The 15,269-nt window shown below is 36.9% G+C and overlaps 1 protein-coding gene across 1 annotated transcript; it reads left to right on the top strand.

Moving 5' to 3' along the window:
• Positions 1-1,206: 1,206 nt before the first annotated feature.
• LOC149149054 (UDP-glycosyltransferase 92A1-like) lies at positions 1,207-1,848 on the top strand. The gene has a single exon (XM_089442371.1). It carries the CDS (start codon positions 1,207-1,209, stop codon positions 1,846-1,848), a length of 642 nt encoding a protein of 213 aa, XP_089298497.1.
• Positions 1,849-15,269: the final 13,421 nt, after the last annotated feature.

The raw sequence follows: 15,269 nt of genomic DNA, 5'->3' as shown, positions 1-15,269 counted from the left end.
ATCCCTTCAGATTAAGGGGGGGATGTTGACACCTAATCTTGAAGGGGGGGATGTTGACACCTAATCTTTGGGATTAGGAAATTCATGTAAATAATACAAATAGAAAATAAGGAGATTAGGAATATGAAGAGACACTCAGAGGTGATGCCAAAGAGTCTCTCCCTCCATGTATATATCCATGAGTAATTTTAATGTAAAAACACAATTATCCATGAGTAATCTTAATATAAAAACACAATTCACATTGCAGAGTTACCTCCTAACCACACCAAGAGTGGTAAAGATGCCCAAAAAAATCCAAAATATCTATTAATTAGACTATAGATGAGCACAATTAAATTATTAAAAGTTTTTTATTTTTTATTAAAAGCCAACAATATGATTTTAAACAAGATTGTGATTTTTTATTATTTAAAATTTATAAATAAATTCAACACTCTAAAAACTTAAATTATACAAATTATACTATTCAAACTTACCATTCCAAAAAAAAATTATACTATTCAAACTTACCATTCCAAAAAATCTATACCAAATGTGGCTTAATGATGGTAGCTTAATGTACTAGATGTCACTTAAAAGTGACCAAAAATACCAAATACCAAAATATCTCTTAGTTAAGCTTTGCTTAAATATATTATTATAAATCATCTCTTACCATACTATTTGATATAACATTGTAACAAATTGGATGACGATGTCCACTCACTTTCAAAATTGCCTGTACAAGGTATTGGGGTTTTCCTTCTGTTCTTGGCATCAATATCTCTCATTGACCATAGGCATCACTTCTTTGGTGATCGGACTGTGGTTTTGGTGAATAGACATGGGCAAAGACGGCAGTTCCTATTTCCACCTCCATAGCAAAGTTAATGCTATGGAGGTACACCCTCTGACAGCTGCAGCACTGTAACGAGACTTTTGAATGCATGTTTTGGTACATGCATTTTCTGGCCTGACCTATGTACATGCATTTTCTGGCAGCTCCGTCACTCCAACTCCGGGAGCGTAATCAATGCAATGAATTCGAATTCAAATTTGAATTCAAGCGCCCAAAATTCAGCGCTCATCCATATTTCAGCAACCACATTCGAATTCCTTCAGAATAGCAGTCTCCAACACATGAGAAAATCCACCGGCAGGCCGGTTTGGGCAGTCGGGCCGATCCTACCCTCTTCGTTGCTCTCTTTGTCTCCTTCAAATACAATGGTTGATTCGAATTTTCTACAGCGGGGCAAGCAGGCAGAGGTAAAGTCTGCAAGGGAATGCTTGCAGTGGCTTGATTCACAGGCGCCGTCCACAGTGCTATACGTTTCGTTCGGAACTCAGAATTGCATATCGTTGTCAAACATGAGGGCGCTAGCTCTGGGGCTAGAATCGAGCCAACAGCCTTTTATTTGGGTCGTCAGGCCTCCGCTGGAGGCCCCGCTCAATTCAGAGTTCTCGACAGAGTTTCCTCCGGAGGGATTTGAAGAGCGAGTGAAGGAAAAGAAAGCAGGATTGCTTATCAGAAAATGGGCGCCTCAGCTGCTAATCCTGTCCCATCCTTCAACCGGAGGGTTCCTTAGTCACTGTGGATGGAATTCGGTGCTGGAGAGCCTAAGCCGAGGAGTGCCCATCATCGGATGGCCCATGGCAGCCGACCTGTTCGCGAATTCGAAGCTGCTGGAGGAGGAAGTTGGGGTGTGCATCGAGATGTGGAGGGGCAAAGAGGGAGAGCTGAAACGCGAGACGGTGGAAAGAAGAGTAGGAATGTTGATGAAGGAAGAAAATGGCAATCGAGTGAGACAGAGAGCCAGGGAGATGAGCGATGCGGCTTTGAAGGCAGTGAGTGAAGATAAAGACTGAGGGAAGAAAGGGTCATCTGTGTGTGCTGTGGATGACATGATAAGAGACCTTACAATAGGATACCAGGCCTAGAGTTGTGTTGTGTATGTAACCCGTCTTCCTCGTTCAGTGCTAGATTTGCATTTTAGCAGAAATTGAATCATAAAGATTATGTGTCTCACAAAAAATATACAATATGGAATGCTCCTGAGGCCCTTTCCAACTTGTGACAGATCTGATGTTAAATTTGCACCCTGCTAAAGAGTAACTAAAATGTTTCAATTTCTATGATCTGTATCGGAATTTGATGAGACCTATGTGTAGTGCAATTCAAGTTGTGTGATCTGTGTAAGAATTAGAGGAAACCAAATAACTTTAGTAACTAGATCTCTGTCCGAATTAGATGAATGCAAAGTGGGCCTTGTAAGAATCCAATAAATTTTATTTGGGTTTGTTTTAGGCAGTGGCGTTTGACAAGAAATTTTATTTATTTTTGATTGCGTTTGCTTTAGGTGATTTTTATATAATAAGAAACTCTATTATAATTTAGTTTGCTGGTGAAATGAGTAGCTGAAAACTTATTATTAGTCGCTATGTCATTTTTTCACTCTGCACCTCACTAGTTTTGAACTCACTTATTTTCAGAGGGATTATGTTTGGGATCTGGTATTGGTTACAACTCACTAGTTTTGAACTCACTTATTTTCAGAGGGATTATGTTTGTTTAATCTTGTATTGATTAAACAAATAAATAAAAATTAATACATATATGAAATTTTCCCAATCCAAAATTATTCCTGTATATGATTAATGCGATAGTTACGGTCTTCTCTAGTTTTGAACTTGAACTAAATTTAGGACCCTTCAATGCAACGACTTTAGGAATTACTAAATCTAAGTCTGATTTCTACGTAATGCAAATTTCTGCAGTGTTATATTTTCTTTCCGCATGCTCTTTCAATGCAACGACGATGGGGAATTACTAAATCTAAGTCTGATCTGATTTCTACTCAATGCAAATTCCTGCAGGATTATATTTTCTTTCCGAATGCTTCTCCAAATAGTTGTAAGTAAACCTACTGTTAATGAAGAGTCTCAATTATCCATTTCATCTATCAATTCTTTTGACATTACCACATGAAAATTTTGCAAGTGACGGTAATGTGACATATATTATTATCTTTAAGAAAATAAGAAGCTAATCTCTTTTGTACTAATTTCAGTTTTCCATTTCCGATCAATTTTTATGATTCTAGAGGATATTTAACAAAATATTAATGTTTTTTTATAATTATATTTAACAATTTAATTTCATTTCAGTTTTCCATATCTGAGCAATTTCTATGATTCAAGAGGATATTTAACAAAATATTATTGTTTTTTTACAATTATATTTAACAATTTAATTTTATTTTATTTTTCCATACCTAATCAATTTTTATGATTCAAGAGGATATTTAACAAAATATTAATGTTTTTTTACAATTATATTTAACAATTTAATCTATTTTTCTAAGGCTCATGGACATATAGCTTTGTTGAAGCTTTGGAGAGGGAGATCGTTTGAAAGCTAAAAGATCAGATGTATGGAAAAATGAACTTTTTTTAGTGAAAAGTAATTGATCACATGTTTTCTTAGCATATGTTCTTTTTCATAACAATTTGTATATAAATGTGGTTCCCTGCGTGTTTAAATATAAAAATGGCAACTAGTTTATCTTTGTTTTTACAACATTTGCAGTGAACATCTTTTATCAAATAATACTATGTTTTAGGGGAGATGTGATAAAAGGTCTTTAAGCTTGGGAGCCTAATTTAATGTTTGTAACATCTTTGGCCTCCATGCCATATTTGGTGATTGTGTTATCGTCTACTCCCAACTTTTAAGTGAGTGCTCATATCATAGTTTCTTCTTCATATGATAATAATAAGATTGAAAATTCACCCCCTCCTATGGACCTTCATCCAGTCTATCCTATTGAACTTGTCCTTGCACCAATGCCACAGTTTCCTAGATGGATCTGTACAACATGAGAATCAACAAGTGATCTTGTTGATGATCTTTCAAGATAGCATCATACATGTACATAATTTTGATGAGCCTCCTCTCTTTTCACTCAAATTTCGAAGACTCATTGTCTAGAAACATTTGGCGAAGCTTCAATCCATTTAGATTGGAACACATAAATGAATGAATAATATTATTCATTAATGGTGAGCTATATTTAGTATCATGTACCTCTTCCAAAATAAAAAATAATAATAATAATAATAAATAAATTGTCAAATGTAAATTGGTGTATGGAACTAAGTATACATTAGCTGGAAATGTTGAAAATACAAAAGGCTCGATTAATTGCCAACAATTTTATTAGGGACAAAAGATTAACTAAAACTTTGTCTTTTTGGAAAAAATGAATTCCATTTTCTTTGTTCTAATCATTATTGCTTCACATAAATGGGACGTTCGTCAAATGGATGTTTGAGTCCACCTTCTTGCATGGGGATTTGCATGAAGAAATTTACATGGAACAACCTTCTAGATATATTTAGTGTTGTTTATTGCCTTAAGAAATCCCTTTATGGCATTAAGCAAACTCACCAAGCTTGATATGTATTATTAATTTATTTGGTTTCCCTAGGCCAACGATGCCTTGTTGACCATTCACTATTGTTTATTTCATCATTATTCCTCTATTTGCATATTTTTTAGAGTCTTTAATTGGTTGTTTGCAAGTTTCCTTCAAAAAAATCATAGATTGCCCATGATTTTTCGTCAAAGAACCTACAATGATCTTCAAAAGGGACTATAAAATAATTAACATCCTTTAAATGGAAGCTCTAGAGAAAAGAACATGGGATACATACCCCTATACAATTTGTATCTCCATCAGTAACTAACAAAAATATTTTTCCATGGTATATATATGAGTTATTTGTTATCCGAAGAGGGAAGAGACCATAAAGAGCATGGATATACTGGGATAATTCTTAAAAGCTCAACCTTGGATTATAATTGCTTTCCCCTCATTAAAGCCCCCAGGTTCTGAGCTTGTTTTAGTTTTAAGTTGGGTCAAAACATTTCTTAGTTTTCTCAACCATAGTGAAGTTGAATATAGTAAGTGGAACAAGTAGATGAGTAGTCTATATAAGAGGAACTCGGAGTTAGGGGGCAAGGCACAAACATCATAAATCAAGTGTAAAGTTTTATTTGTTGTACACATTAAATTAATATCCCTCCTCAGGGACCATTTTGTAATATGTTTGATTATTTACTTTTGATTTATAATTTGAAGATCAGTGAACTCCCTAATGTTAGTTAGAATCAACATATTATCAAATTATGTTATTGTGTTAAATATTTATCATAATTCATGTTTATATTCTTAATTGGATTCGAGGGTGGCATGTTCTATGTTTTATGGGTTGAGGTTAGAACTATGAGAAATGGATTAGCCATTTGATCATGTGGGTTTCTATCATCTTATCTTAGGTAGTATATATTGTAATGACCCTTTGATCTTAAAAAGTAGTTAGTGTTCTTTAATTCACTACGTTAGTGATTCAATTCTAGTCACTAGGAATTTTCCTTAAAACAAAAAGGGCAACTCCATTGGGAATAAATGTGTGAATTCTTCCTAGTAAGTTTTATTTACTCTAGTTTCCCAACTTTCTAAGCTTGGTCTAATTTATCTTGTAATTTTCCCTATTGTTGGTATAGAACTAAAATATTGTATTTCCTAACCTATCTTTTGGAATTTTTTCTCTTCCAAGTTAGTGCATGTCATTGTTTTTAGTTACAATGGTAAGTGCCTACATCTTTCCTTCAAAGAATCCATAGACACACATAGATTTCTTTAAAGCAACCTCTCAACAATGTACACTATATTTTGAAGATTTGCAAATATTTCCTATAAACTAAAAATCTTTGAAAGCCTAAGATTTACTTCCCCTATTTTAGTATTTTCTACAAAATTGAAAGATCTAATTCTCATTTCGAGAAATTTGACATATTCCACAGGTTTGACATTAATTTATATGAAATATAAAATTGTATATGCAAAATACAAAAATATTTTCTTTGGCTCATTTTTAGGAATCTTTTAAAAAGTTTGATTTGGAAATGATTACACTTTACAATTAGTGTTACCATTTACAATTACCTTTTTTTGTATTCTTTTTATTTGAGAATCATATTTTTCTCATTTATGCATTGCTCTCAATAAAAATGTCAATAAAAACAATTTCAATCTAAAATCAATGTAGACATTTTCTTTGATAGAAAACCATCAATAATCTAAAATTTTAAGGCTTTGGTTATATTTGGAGAGTCAATTTCCAAGGTTAAAAATACTTAAACTAAAAAAATTTAATACTATATTTGTGGGTTCCTTGTCCCACATACAAGAGGTCTTATACAACAATTTGGTGTCTAACTTAGCCATTACCTTACAATTAGATTATTCTCAACATAGATCCATGTGAACCTTGGATCTATCAAGCACCGAGGGATCAAACATATTGAGATGCAAGTTTGAAGAAAGATTAGGGCCTCCAGAAATTTGATCTCTCTTGACACTTACTAGATATGGGGTCAGCATGGATCTAAGCTGGTTTAATGTGTGTGTGTGTGTGAGTGTGCATGTGTGTCAACTCCACACTGAGCATGGAACAAGTTACACATTTCCTTCATTTTAAGCATTGCACTAATAAAATGATTTAATTATAAGAAATTCTTATTTTGATTTGTTTCATATAATATATACATAATTGACATTGAAATTTTTTACTTGAGATAGTCATTGAAATATTTTATTTGACCCACATCCTCCACATTAAAATGTTATTTTTGTTATTAAAATATTTTTAAATACATGTTCCCCTCATATTAAGAAATAGAGAACCATGGGATAAAAATAAACTCTCACAATGCGTGTGTGTATGTGTTAAAATGTTAGAAGTCGACTCCATATTAAAAATTGAAATAATTACAAATCTCCCTCTTTCCTTCAATTAAAAAGCACATAGATATATTAAACAGTGGGAAAACCTATCATAACTCAATTTTCAAACCAATAGTGGGGACAGTGCGTGAGTGTATGTGTTAAAATGTTAGAAGTCGACTCCATAATAAACATTGAAATAATTACAAATCTCCATTATACCTTCAATTAAAAAGCACTTATATATATATATATATATATATATATATATATATATATATATATATATATATATATATATATATATATTAAAGAATGGGAAAACCTATCATAACTCAATTCTCAAACCAATAGTGAGAAAAGTCATCATTTCCTGTTATCCACAAATGTACGTTGACTCATCATTGTTATTCAAAGAAAACCACACCACCTATAATTACTCTTTGGTGGTCTGTAAAGGGCCAAATTTTCACTCTTGCCAAATGCCTCTTGGTTTTGGGTTGTTGAGTTGTTTCCTTACATCTGAGGAAAACAAACTATTAGCCAAGCAAAAGCAGTTTTAGGGCAACATAACAATATTTTACACATTGAAATATTTTGTTTATAAACCACATTGAATTTTTTTTTATTAATATTTATTGATGTTACATATCAATTCCATATTAATAATTGAGTAAATTATACAACGCCTACACAATGGAAAGTGAAAGAGTAAGAAAAAATTTAATTTCAATTACTTTATTTTTCTTGGTATTTTAATCACATTAATTTTCATGAGCTTCATAGTTAACTGGGTGTTGGTCAAGTCCTAAAACCCCATAGAAAACCCCATAGGATGAACAAGTTTATACCTATGCAATTTAAATAAGATTAAAAATGAAAAGCATTTTCTTTTAAATTGTTCATTTTATACTTGCATTTGATCTAATATTCAAAATATTTCTCTCTACCACCCTTCTTTATTGTTTAAGTCAATATAACTACAATGATCTAGAAATATTGCTCACTTCTTTTTTAACATAAAAAAAAATGTTAAAGAATTTTGATTAAGCTCTTACTTGGCATTATCAAAAAAAGTTTATTTTAAGTATTAAATTTTTATATGTTTATTAATTAAATTTAAATATAAAATTACAAAATATGATGGTTATGAATATGAATCATTATTATTTTGATTTATATGGTAAAATGTTATTGATTTATAGTTACTATTTATATTTTATGTATTTTTCTTTTTTGTTCACACCTAATCTTCAACGGTTGGGTAAACAGGAACGTGAACAGTCATCAAGAAGATGAACTGATCCATCCATTTTATGTATATAAACAATAGTTATCTAATGAAATAATAAGTCAGTTTTTCTTCTGCCCATTCTGGAGTTACCCTGGCCTGACATGGTATCAGAGCATAGGTCCCAGGTTCTAAAAATAGTTGTAACTCCTACCTCTGTCCTGAGCGCTGCTCTGCCCTGAGCACTGCATCTGTCATGATGTTGATTCTCTGCGCATGAATGTGTGGGTTATACCTTGACCAGTTATACCAAGAAACTTTATTCCTGGGTGATCCTCAACGCCTCCCGGTGTCAGTAAAAAAATACGTTCAATATCAAGCTTTGTGATTTCACCGGTTACCCATTCAACTTCGAAAATGCAATCACAAATATTGTTTGGTTCATTTCTGTGGAGAGACGGGTAAACCTGTCTGAGAATGGCGTCATAAAATCTTCGATCATCACCCTGTTCGTATGATGCACATATTTTCGTTCCCTCTTATCTGATGTGGCACTTTGAATCCTGTAATTGTAGGGACACCCGCCGAAGGTTTCTTCTCATTCATCACCGATCCGTTGGCTTCCATGATCTTTATCCGACGACGACCATCCACTCCTCTTCGCAGCAGCACATTACCCATCTGGCTCTCTTCCTATTCCTTTGTACGCTCTCCCTTTTAATCTCTGTATCACATTCCTTGTATCCTTGTGTGCGCGCACACTGAGAGAAGCTATATATCTATATGCGCGGGAGTGAAATTCTTTGGGAGGAGCAGTCCCAGTCCAGAGGTCGCGAGTTCGGATTCTTTTCCTTTCGTCATAATGATGGATTCCTCGGTGTGGAGCGAGAGCGTGTACATGTCGTAGCTGGTGGAACAAGCCTGAAGAACGAACCTGAGATGCCCGACATTGCATCCGCTCAACACTCGATTTCTTACTCACTGGAGTGAACGTGGCCTGAGCTTGTTATCCTTAACTCATCGCTTATTAGAGCACTGTAATTTATTATTTGAGAGCAATTTAGATTCTGATTGTCATCGCTTATTATTTGAGAGCACTGTAATTTATTATTTGAGAGCAGTTCGGATTTTGTTTGTCATAGCTTACGACCGTCAATCTAAGCTTTTGGGGCATGGATTTGGAACCGATAATGAAGATGGCCCTAATGTGTTGCGTGGCTTGACTTGGTTGTCTTCCGACCGACTTTTACTTCTGTTGGTATAAACCGTTAGTCTGCGATGTTGGTAGTCTGTAACTTTCTGTTATCCACTGTCTAGTGATTGATGTGTGAACTAGTGCAATGGGGATACTTCAATATGATAAGCTGTAGGTTTCATTAAAAATTTTCGTACACTAAGATAGAGGAATACTCTGTTTGCCCAATACACAATTTGTATATTGATATGAATAGTTTATTTGTAACGAAGGTCTACAGTTATATGTAATGCTGATACTTCTATCAAATATCAGAGAAAATAAAGTGCATAAGGCTGTGGCATAAGGATTTTTTCAGCAGAAGTTTTTTTATAAACAGATTTTTTTTTTTTTTAGCAGAGACATTCTTTTACAGAATGCATTCAATCATTTCTACGGTAGGAATAGTTCTCACTGGAAAGGAGAACTATCCTGAATGGTCCTGAATGGTAAAACACACCCTCATCTACAATGAGTTGTGGAAGGGAGTGTGTGTCAGAGAAGAAGACAAAGACCCTGTGCTAACTCTGTTTTGACATATATATATATATTATATACATATGTGGCTACTCCTGCAGGTTCTTCGTGGGCATGTATTACATGCAACTCTCTTCCGATATGGCTCCTCTTGCTCTGATATGCCTCCTGTAAACAAGTAGGGGCAGCATTCCCTTTCGGTGGTAGCTAATAAATAAGTAGAGATTGAAGTTCCTAGTAGTAGCAACTGATAAACCTACAAGTGGTAGCTTGTGGGGCCATGATGTAATCAAGTTGAAGATTGTAATAAAAAGAAGATTAGCGTCTTGTGTATATGTAGTTCATGTGCTTGAGGTTTATGATGTTATGTTCTACATGATTGAGTTGTGTTGTTGATCCATGAAAAATTGTTAAAGTGATTAAAAAGTGAAATTTGTGAAGAGTTGTATAATTTGGCCACACTACTAATTCACCACCCCTCTTAGTAGTGTCCTAGTTTCCATTGTTTCTAAAAATTTGTATTGAAGCTAGCCTCCTTCAGGATCAGTTTAATAGTTAGAAGGAAGATCAAGGATCATGGAGAACTAGGACCTGATTACCTCAGTTGGAGTTCCATTTTTGAATGGCTCAAATAATACAAATTGGAAGGTAAGGATGAGAATCTTCTTGCAACATCTTGATTTAGATGCATCACATCTTCCGTATATGCCCAGTTTCTGTATATGCGCACATCTTCCGTATATGCCCAGTTTCTGTATATGCGCACATCTTCCGTATATGCCCAGTTTCCGTATATGCGCACATCTTCCGTATACGCACATCTTCCGTATATGCCTAGTTTCCGTATATGCACACATCTTTCGTATATGCCCAGTTTCCGTATATGCGCACATCTTCTGTATATGCACACATCTTCTGTATATGTCCAGTTTCCGTATATGCACACATCTTCCGTATATGCCCAGTTTCCGTATATGCGCACATCTTCCGTATATGCCCAGTTTCCGTATATGCACACATTTTCCGTATATACCCAGTTTCCGTATATGCGCACATCTTCCGTTAGCAAGGTCACTCTATTCATATGTTTGATGGAAAGTTTGAGGTAAGAAAGGCATCTGACCACTCACTTGTCATGAGGGGAATAGAAGAAGAAAGACTTCTTAAACTGCAAGGAACCTCTGCTCATGCACAACATTTCTCATATATTTCTCATCATGAAGAAGGTACACTTCCGTCAAGTTTATTATGGCATGCTAGATTTGGACACTTAAACTATGATAGTCTCTGCTTGTTGAATAAAAATGGTGTTGTTGGTTTGCCTACAATTCTAAATTTTATTGTCAACTCTAGCTTCTTCCTTGATTCTTTGGAGACACAACAGTAAAGAGAGGATCCAAAAATATTGTAGTGTGACACATCCAGATTTCTCCCTGAGAAATCCTCCTCCAATGTAATCATGCCCAGAATCCAATGAGGACTCTGGTTCTGCAAATAGACAATTGTGTTGCATGCCTCAACCCACAAATTCAGAGGTAGGCCTTGGTCATGGAATGTCGCCCTCGTTGCTCCCACAATGCTACAATTCTTTCTCTCAGCCACCCCATTATGCTGTGGGTTGTGGGGTTCTATCAACTCTCTTCAAATGCCTTATTTTGCATAGAATTTTTTAAATTCATTCGACATGTACTTTCCTCCATTATTGCTCCTAAGAGGCTTCACCTTCTTGTCCATTTCTTTCTGAACCAGTGCCTTTAATTCTATGAACTTGGAGAATGTCTGACCCTTCTTCTGAATTAAGAAGATCCAGCACTTCCATAAGATGTGTGCATATACGGAAGATGTGTGCATATACGGAAACTGGGCGTATACGGAAGATGTGTGCATATACGGAAACTGGGCGTATACGGAAACTGGGCATATACGGAAGATGTGCGTATACGGAAACTGGGCATATACGGAAGATGTGCGCATATACGGAAACTGAGCATATACGAAAGATGTGGGACCTAACACAAAGAGGTCTTATTCCTAACACAAAGAGCGAGCATGACCACAAGGGGAGTATACTCAAGTCAATATTTGAGTATGAGATTATGCATTGAGAATTGGTATCATTAACTAGTATAAGTTATGCTTTGCATGATAGAGGCTAATGGTGTTTGTTGCATATGAATCAATTGACTATTATGATATCATTCTAATTGGTAATTAGTATCATACATCGGATTTATGGTGAAAGGAACATGGTGCATATACAGAAGATGTGCGCATATACGGAACCTGGGCATATACGAAAGATGTGTGCATATACGGAAGATGTGCGCATATACGGAAGATGTGAGCATATACGGAAACTGGGCATATACGGAAGATGTGAGCATATACGGAAACTGGGCATATACGCAAGATGTGCGCATATACGGAAAATGGGCATATACGGAAGATGTGTGCATATACAGAAGATGTGCGCATATACGGAAATTGTGCATATACGGAAGATGTGTGCATATATGGAAACTGGGCATATACGGAAGATGTGCGCATATACGGAAACTGGGCATATACGGAAGATGTGTGCATATACGGAAACTTGGCATATACGGAAACTGGGCATATACGGAAGATGTGCGCATATACGGAAACTGGGCATATACGGAAGATGTGCGCATATACGGAAACTGGACATATACGGAAGATGTGCGCATATACGGAAACTGGACATATACGGAAAATGTGTGCATATACGGAAACTGGGAATATACGGAAGGTGTGTGCATATACGGAAACTGGGCATATACGGAAACTGGGCATATATGGAAGATGTGCGCATATACAGAAACTGGGCATATACAGAAGTTGTGTGCATATACGGAAACTGGGCATATACGGAAGATGTGTGCATATACGGAAACTGGGCATATACGGAAGATGTGTGCATATATGGAAACTGGGCATATACGGAAGATGTGTGCATATACGGAAACTGGGCATATACGGAAGATGTGCGCATATACGGAAACTGGGCATATACGGAAGATGTGCGCATATACGGAAACTGGGCATATACAGAAGATGTGCGCATATACGGAAACTGGGCATATACGGAAGATGTGTGCATATACGGAAACTGGGCATATACGGAAGATGTGCGCATATACAGAAACTGGGCATATACGGAAGATGTGGGCATATACGAAAACTGGGCATATACGGAAGATGTGCGCATATACGGAAACTGGGCATATACGGAAGATGTGCGCATATACAGAAACTGGGCATATATGGAAGATGTGCGCATATACGGAAACTGGGCATATACGGAAGATGTGCGCATATACGGAAACTGGGCACATACGGAAGATGTGCGCATATACAGAAACTGGGCATATACGGAAGATGTGCGCATATACGGAAACTGGACATATACGGAAGATGTGTGCATATACGGAAACTAAGCATATACGGAAACTGCGCATATACGGAAGATGTGTGCATATACGGAAACTGGGCATATACGGAAGATGTGCGCATATACGGAAGATGTGTGCATATACGGAAACTGGGCACATATACAGAAACTGGGCATATACGGAAGATGTGTGCATATACGGAAACTGGGCATATACAGAAGATGTGTGCATATACGGAAACTGGGCATATACGGAAGATGTGCGCATATACGGAAACTGGGCATATACGGAAGATGTGCGCATATACGGAAACTGGGCATATACGGAAGATGTGCGCATATACGGAAACTGGGCATATACGGAAGATGTGTGCATATACGGAAACTGGGCGTATACGGAAACTGGGCATATACAGAAGATGTGTGCATATACGGAAACTGGGCATATACAGAAGATGTGTGCATATACGGAAACTGGGCATATACGGAAGATGTGCACATATACGGAAACTGAGCGTATACGGAAGATGTGTGCATATACGGAAACTAGGCGTATACGGAAACTGGGCATATACGGAAGATGTGTGCATATACAGAAACTGGGCATATACGGAAGATGTGTGCATATACGGAAACTGGGCATATACGGAAGATGTGCGCATATACGGAAACTGGGCATATACGGAAGATGTGTGCATATACGGAAGATGTGTGCATATACGGAAACTGGGCGTATACGGAAACTGGGCATATACGGAAGATGTGTGCATATACGGAAACTGGGCATATACGGAAGATGTGTGCATATACGGAAACTGGGCATATACGAAATATGTGAGCATATACGGAAACTGGGCATATACGGAAGATGTGCGCATATACGGAAACTGGGCATATACGAAAGATGTGGGCATATACGGAAGATGTGCGCATATACGGAAACTGGGCATATACGGAAGATGTGCGCATATACGGAAACTGGGCATATACGGAAGATGTGCGCATATACGGAAACTGGGCATATACAGAAGATGTGCGCATATACGGAAACTGGGCATATACGGAAGATGTGTGCATATACGGAAACTGGGCATATACGAAAGATGTGTGCATATACGGAAACTGGTCATATACGGAAGATGTGTGCATATACGGAAACTGGGCATATACGGAAGATGTGCGCATATACAGAAACTGGGCATATACGGAAGATGTGTGCATATACGGAAACTGGGCATATACGGAAGATGTGCGCATATACGGAAACTGAGCATATACGGAAATGTGCGCATATACGGAAACTGGGCATATACGGAAGATGTGCGCATATACGGAAACTGGGCATATACGGAAGATGTGCGAAACTGGGCATATACGGAAGATGTGCGCATATACGGAAACTGGGCATATACGGAAGATGTGTGCATATACGGAAACTGGGCATATACGAAAGATGTGTGCATATACGGAAACTGGTCATATACGGAAGATGTGCGATATACGGAAACTGGGCATATACGGAAGATGTGTGCATATACGGAAACTGGGGATATACGGAAGATGTGGGCATATACGGAAACTGGGCATATACGGAAATGTGCGCATATACGGAAACTGGGTATATACGGAAGATGTGCGCATATACGGAAACTGGGCATATACGGAAGATGTGCGCATATACGTAAACTGGGCATATACAGAAGATGTGCGAATATACGGAAGATGTGTGCATATACGGAAACTGGTCATATACGGAAGATGTGTGCATATACGGAAACTGGGCATATCCGGAAGATGTGCGCATATACGGAAACTGGGCATATACGGAAGATGTGCGCATATACGGAAACTGGGCATATACGGAAGATGTCCGCATATAAGGAAACTGGGCATATACGGAAGATGTCCGCATATACGGAAACTGGGCATATACGCAAGATGTGTGCATATACGGAAACTGGGCATATACGGAAGATGTGCGCATATACGAAAACTGAGCATATACGGAAGATGTGCGCATATACAGAAACTGGGCATATACGGAAGATGTCCGCATATACGGAAACTGGGCATATACGGAAGATGTCCGCATATACGGAAACTGGGCATATACGGAAAATGTGCGCATATACGGAAACTGGGCAT

The sequence above is a fragment of the Pinus tabuliformis genome, chromosome 9 (genome assembly GCF_031772625.1).
Source record: "Pinus tabuliformis cultivar Carrire ecotype Pingquan chromosome 9, CPIR1, whole genome shotgun sequence".
NCBI lineage: Eukaryota > Viridiplantae > Streptophyta > Pinopsida > Pinales > Pinaceae > Pinus > Pinus tabuliformis.
This window is presented reverse-complemented; position numbering and strand designations above follow the sequence as displayed.